Source organism: Nanorana parkeri, unplaced genomic scaffold, assembly GCF_000935625.1.
Source record: "Nanorana parkeri isolate BGI_ZX_2015 unplaced genomic scaffold, ASM93562v1 scaffold1858, whole genome shotgun sequence".
NCBI lineage: Eukaryota > Metazoa > Chordata > Amphibia > Anura > Dicroglossidae > Nanorana > Nanorana parkeri.
The window spans coordinates 156328-163606 of NW_017308126.1; the positions used below are offsets into that span (position 1 = coordinate 156328).

At 42.6% G+C, this 7279-nt stretch overlaps 1 protein-coding gene across 1 annotated transcript in view; it reads right to left on the minus strand.

The window, feature by feature from the left end:
* LOC108799935 overlaps positions 1 to 6994 on the minus strand; it is a 20189-nt gene extending 13195 nt beyond the window's left edge. The window contains exon 1 of the mRNA XM_018571881.1: positions 6882 to 6994. Within this exon, the coding sequence (XP_018427383.1) occupies positions 6882 to 6987 (106 nt within the window). The 5' untranslated portion in view covers positions 6988 to 6994. The remainder of the gene's footprint in view (positions 1 to 6881) is intronic.
* Positions 6995 to 7279: the final 285 nt, after the last annotated feature.

Consider the following 7279-nt stretch of genomic DNA (forward strand, 5'->3'; position numbering starts at 1 on the left):
TATACTGCTGGGGGGTGCTTGCAATGATCTAATTTTATTCAAATGGTTTAAACCCTTTTTCCAAAAGAAAAAAAATAAAGATGTTGCTGTAACTGCTTAAATGTGTTAGTTGGAGTTGCCTTTCAACTGTTTGTCCCTTACATAAAGTCCTTTTAAAACTACATGTCAATAAAAGACTACCCTGTCCACAGAAAAGTGGGTATGTTGCGCTTAGTAAGTGAATCTATTTGGTTTTACTGTGAATAGTGAAAATAGTCACAGTATGGTTCCGTGGTGATTAGTCCAATGTGAAAAATTATTCTGCAAATATGTGAAGTGAATATAAAGTGCAGGATAAGGTGAGTGATGTCTGTGAAATAATAATAATAATTAAAAAAAAAATGTGATGGCCTTTGATAAAAATCCTAGTGAGTGATTGGTTCTTGTGTGTATCTATTAAAATCTACAACTCCAAGGTTCCGTCTAAATGAAATAGTGAAAGCTAGTTGTATTCGGCCATAAGGGAAAGTGGGAATGTGCAATAATATGAGCAAAAATATATATATAAACAAAAATATATAAGCTCAAAATATATAATATAAACTCCCAATAAGTGCAAGTGTTCAATGTAGCACACAGTAGGCAATTAGATCGTTAGTTGCAGCCAACCTCAACTTGCCCAACAAGTTAGACTGGTGTAATTCCATCCACAAAATCCGCAACAGTGGGGCGAAGCCACCCAAACCAACACACTAATTGGACAAAGCATGCATAAGTATCCACTCAGTGAGCTGGTAAATAACCAATACCGGATCGATAATAGTGGAACGGAGCCACTCAGATTATCACAGTAAATACTTCCTATCTGAGCAGTTTTTTTATATATAATAATAAACCTTATAGGCATTCAATTCTTCACTTCATATACCAGAGCACTGAAGAACAAACAGGTTAAAGTCTTATCTCCAATCTGCTTCTCTGTCTTTATAGAAATTATAAATAAAAAAGTTTTGGAAAAAGCAGTCAGCAGAAAAGTATATATAAATATAAAGTTAAAGGCTCATTTTTTTCTTCACTCCGTCACGGAGTCGCTGCAACAACTTTTTAAAGGCTTCTCCTCCGATTAACCCGTCCTTCACCGCTATAGCGGCTGAGCCAACCCACCCAGTGTAGTTGGACACGGGACCGAACAAATATTGTAATGAATGGGAAAAAAACAGAAAGAAAGAAAAGGAGAATCCTAAGTGTATTATTTCAATGGGTTTATTTAAACGCAAAAACATTTTTTTTTCACACTTACAGGATTGTGGATATTTAAAAGCAATTGAGTGTGAAGGGCACTCAGCCTAACACTCACTCACCTTATCCTGCACTTTATATTCACTTCACATATTTGCAGAATAATTTTTCACACTGGACTAATCACCACGGAACCATACTGTGACTATTTTCACTATTCACAGTAAAACCAAATAGATTCACTTACCAAGCGCAACATACCCACTTCTCTTTAAAACACTTAAACACACATTGTTGCGGCTGGTGTTTTAAATCCGACTCCTAGCGCAAACTAAGTTGTTTTGAATAGCCTGTCCACAGGGTGACAATGCTGAAGTGATTTCAATGAAGAACAAACGCTGTTGTCACCCTATAACAGGACGTGGAAATTCAATGGACCTGCTGGTAGGATCAAGAGGCAATAAAACTGTGTTACATGGGGGGAGTGGGATTCAGAAATCAAACTGTTAATGCTACTGACAGGTTGCATCATATCATACCCGTAAACTTCTCGTGGGTATTTGCTATAAACCTCCAAATATAGGGGAAGAGGACCCATAGTTCTACTTCTAATGGAGCACTGCAAGAGCAGCTCAGCATTTCAAACCAATAAGCAATTTTAAGGCATCTCGAGGGTCACTTCAGCATCAGTGCTGAAATCAAAAGCTGTTAACACAGTACGGTTTTAGCACTTCACCCAAAAGACATTTGGTGCAGCTCCTGGGCTTCTGCTCCCACCATCCTGAAACACCCTATAACTAAATAATCAGAAACTTTCTGTATGTGAGGCTGTTATGGAAAAGTTCGTCATGTCTTATATGTACTATATATATCGAACAATGTTGATGAAAGACTCATATTTTGTAGGTCCGTGAAGAGTGTTCTCTTCCCCCGAAATGAAAATGACGCAATCCAGTGCATATTTTTTGGGTCAGCAGTTCTGAGTTGTGTTCTGCTGTGTATAGAGGATAAAGTGATTGCAGACTCTTACAATTCACACTATTCTCTGACTGCAACTGCCATCAGTCAAGGTACAATTATATCACATGAACTTTGGTAAGAATGACAAGAACAACTTATCAGTATTGTGGGAATTACCCAACCACTGAAAATTACTATACAAAGTATAGTACACAAATCTCCAAAATACGCCCCTTTCTCAGCAATGAAACCTCAACGCTACTCATACACTCCCTTGTTATCTCTCGTCTCGACTATTGCAACACCCTCCTCATTGGCCTTCCACTACCCAGGCTCCTCCCCCCTTCAGTCTATCATGAACGCAGCTGCTAGACTCATCCACCTCACCAACCGCTCAGTGTCTGCATCCCCCCTCTGCCAATCCCTGCACTGGCTTCCAATCACCTAAAGGATAACATTCAATATATTAACAACCACTTACAAAGCCATCCACAACTCTGCCCCTGGCTATATCTCAAACCTTGTCTCAAAGTATCACCCTAACCGTCCCCTCCGCTCTTCCAAAGACCTCCTGCTTTCCAGCTCCCTCATCAACTCCTCCCATGCTCACCTCCAGGACTTCTCTAGAGTCTCACCCATCTTCTGGAACTCTTTACCCCAACCTGTCTGACTATCTCCCACCTTGACTGCCTTTATGCGATCCCTAAAGACTCATCTCTTCAGGGAAGCCTATCCCACCTCAACCTAACCACTGAACCTTCACATTCTCAAACAATTTCCAGTTCCATGCAGTATGCCAGTGCTTCTTTGGGGGCACATTAGGGAATGTACGGTAGAGATAAAGCAATGATTTTGCCACTTTATAGATCGCTGGTTCGGCCTCATCTGGAGTATGCGGTTCAGTTTTGGTCACCAATCCACAGAAAGGATATCCTTGAACTGGAGAGAGTCCAGAGAAGGGGAATTAAACTAATTAAGGGGCTGGAGGATCAAAGCTATGAGACAAGGTTGCTAAATTTAAACATGTTCACGCTGGAAGTGAGGAGGTTAAGGGGGGACATGATTTTGTTGTACAAAATGTTTAGTGGTGCTGGCAACATCTGCAATAAACTATTTACTGTAAACTCCATAACAAGGACTAGAGGCCACCACCTAAATCTGGTGGAGAAAAGATTTAACCACAAAGCTGCGTAGGGGCTTCTTCTAAGTTAGAGCAGTTAAAACCTTGAACTCTCTGCCACAAGCAGTGGTATCAGCAGAGAGTATTGAATCAGTCAAAAATCAATTATATACCTTCCTTAGAGACCGTAACATTCAGGGGTACAGGTACTCTTAAAAACTAGACCACATGGGAACTCATACAATCACACACAGACACACAAAGGTTGATTTTGATGGACCTGTGTCTTTATTCAACCTCAAATACTATGTAACTATGTAATTCATCCCCACTCAGCTACCTCCTTATGTATCACGTCCCCCTCCCTTTCAGATTGTAAGCCCTCAGGGGCAGGGCCCTCCTAACAGTGTTATCTTGAATTAAATTGTGATTGTAATGTCTTCCTTATGTTATATAAATCCTATATATTGATTAAAATAATAAATCCCTAATCTGATACTGTATCCACACAGGGTCAGTCCAAAAATATAATGTAAACATTGGCACAAGTCCAGACAGGCATCTGTGATCTCTGGTTCCTTTGTACCTAAAGAAAAAGCCTTCAGGGCTTAAAGGAAAAGTTAGAGAAGCATGGAGGCTGCAACTGCTGACCTGAAAATGTCCGGCTGTCAAGCTAAGTATGAAAACATACATTCAGCTGTTATTACTAGCAAAAGGATAAAGCACACTCATGCGGTACATAGTATATTATAAAGTAGTAGTGCTGCACAAAATAGATAAAGCCCATGCCACTTCACTATGGATGGAAGAAACAGATTACAGATCAGGAGAATGTCATATAATGCCCCTTACATTGGTGAACAAAATGGCCCCATACATCGGTGGTCAGTGGGGAAGGCCTCTCTTAGACCGGTGGCCAGTGTGAAGAAAAAAGTGTAATGACCAATATGATGGGACACTTCTTCACTGACCACTAATGTAGAGGGGCCGGCCCTTCTTCACTGACCACCAATGTACAGGGTCTCTTATCCACTGACCATTAATGTAATGGAGCCCTTCTTCACTGACCACCAATGTACAGGGCCTCTTATCCACTGACCATTAATGTAATGGAGCCCTTATTCACTGAACACCAATGTACAGGGTCTCTTATCCACTGACCATTAATGTAATGGAGCCCTTATTCACTGAACACCAATGTACAGGGTCTCTTATCCACTGACCATTAATGTAATGGAGCCCTTATTCACTGACCACCAATGTACAGGGGCATATTTTCTTCACACTAAACACCAACATAAGGGAGTCCTTCCCTGCTGACCATCAATGCAAGAGGCCCATTATCGCTGACCACCAATGTAAGGGTGCCCTTCTCCTTTGACCACAAATGTAAGAGGGTCCCTCCCCCTGACCACCACTGCAAGGGAGCTTTTCTAAACTGACCAAAAATGTAAGTAGACATTTTTCCTGTGACTGACCACCAATAGGATGGGGCATTTCTCTCACTGACCATCAATGTAAGGGTGCTTGCTTCTAGTGTCCTCTTACATTGGTGGTCAGTCTAAGCATCCCTCCTTACAATAGTGTCAGCGTTAGAAAGCATGCCACGGCCTCCACACAGTGGCTTTAGTCCTGGGGATATAAAGGCACTGTTGGATACAAAATCATTCTGCCCAGGACTGCCTGGGACGCCCCGGGTGCAGGCTAGGGGCCCACTACAAGATCCGGGCCCTCCGAAGGATCATCAGTCCTACAATGAGCCAGTCTGACCCAGCCTGAGGCTGTAACAGGTTTTGCCACAAATGACAATGGTGGAAAGTGTGTTGGCGGGAGCAGAATGATGAAGATGATTTGTGATCTGGGCTTGGTCTTTTTTTTAGCACTTTATTTGGATCCATGTCATTCTGAACAATATTTCTGTCTACTCAAGAGAGCTGCATTGTACAGGCATTGTGGGCATGGTGCCTTTCACATGCATGTTGTCATAAACTATATATTGCTTCTTCACAGACCAACGAAATGTACGACTATGCTGACCACTAATGAAAGAAGCCCCTTCGCTGATTACCGATAAAAATAGCTTCTTCGCAGACCATTAATGAAAGGGGCCACTACACTGACCACTAAGGAAAGGGGCCACTTCACTGACCACTAACGAAAGGGACCACTTTACTGACCACTAACAAAAGGGACCACTTTACTGACCACGAACGAAAGGGGCCACTTTACTGACCACTAACGAAAGGGACCACTTTACTGACCACTAACGAAAGGGGCCACTTTACTGACCACTGATGAAAGGGGCCACTTTACTGACCACTAAGGAAAGAGGCCACTTTACTAACCACCAATAAAAGAGGCCACTTCATGACCACTAATGAAAAATGCTTCTTCAAAGACCATTAATGAAAGAGGCCACTTCACTGACCACTAATGAAAGGGGACACTTCACTGACCACTAATGAAAGGGGCCACCTTACTGACCTCTAATGAAAGGGGCCACCTTACTGACCTCTAATGAAAGGGGCCACTTCACTGACCACTAATGAAAGGGGCCACTTCACTGACCACTAATGAAAGGGGCCACATTGCTGACCACTAATGAAAGGGGCCACATTGCTGACCACTAATGAAAGGGGCCACATTGCAGACCACGTTGTTGACCACTAAAAAAAATTACCCCTTCACAGGCCAATTTACCTTTGAACATCATAGTAAAAGGACATTTCTCCATTGGCCCCCAAGGGGAAGGAGCACAATTTTCAGTATTTCTGTCAACCGTCTATATTCCTTTTCTGGTCATTTTCATTCATTGCTTCATTTTATTATGACTGAAAATGGTTTTGTATATAGATTTATATATAATACATTTGTACAGAGCGTCCTTGGGTGCTAATGTGCACATAAGCAAAGGGGCGGGATGCAGTGATGTCACTGATCTTATATGACTACTCGGCTATATCTGGTCAATGACCCTGACATCAGAGCAAGCAAGCATCCCGTCCCTTTGTTTATCAGCGGGGGACCCCATTTAGCTTCCAAGATTGGAGTAGCTCAAATTCGGACCCAGTCCAATTTGAACCAGAGGCTTATCCCTACTTGTGAACATGTGTCCATCTTTAAAAAAAAAAATCCCTCACAGTCAAAGGTTAACATTTGTAGCCGACAGAAAGCTTATTTTTTTTTAGTGCACTTCAACCTCCTAACTGAGATCACTGTTCACATAACATCAATAGCCCGAGACTCTACTGCACATGCGCACTATCCTTTATGTAACTTCTAAGAACTCCGCCCATGGTTGCTTAGCTACAGAGACGCTTCTATCACGTGACCGATGTAAGAGCGGCCATTGAAGAAGCGGTCACGGGTTTGTTAATTCGGGAATGGAACTACAGAACGTGCAGCTGTTGGTTACATGCAGCGAACTATGTTAGTATATGAACCTGCCGCTGCTAACGTGTGTCTGCATTGCAACGTGCATGAGAAGCAAACCCGGCTCTTGCCCTCAGTAAACATGGACGCCGGAATACCTCCACATGCGGATGTTACCTAGAAAGTGCCGTGTGCTGTGTGTCCCCTTTACCTGCCAAGTCATAGAACTTCTCTGTCTGGAGTAGCGCTGCGACCGCCCAGAGGACCCACTGGATCCCTAGACTGAGTCCGAGGAAGAGGGAGAGTTCCTGAAGCATGGTAGAGGGTTCAGCGGGCTGTGTGTCCCTGCTTCTTCCACCAATCACAGTATAGAGCCTTTCTTTTCCACCAATGACAGTGCAAAGTGTCTATCCATCAATCACAGGGCAAAGTGCATCTACTATCCACCAATGACAGTACAGTGTCTCTCTTGTTCGCCAATCACAGAGCAGAGCGTCTCCCCAATGTGAAATTTGTGTTTTTCACTAAACTGATCATCTTCTTCCCTCATTGTGATGAATGTGTTTTTGAAAGTTGATTTGTAGTGGAAGATTATAACTGGACAAAACC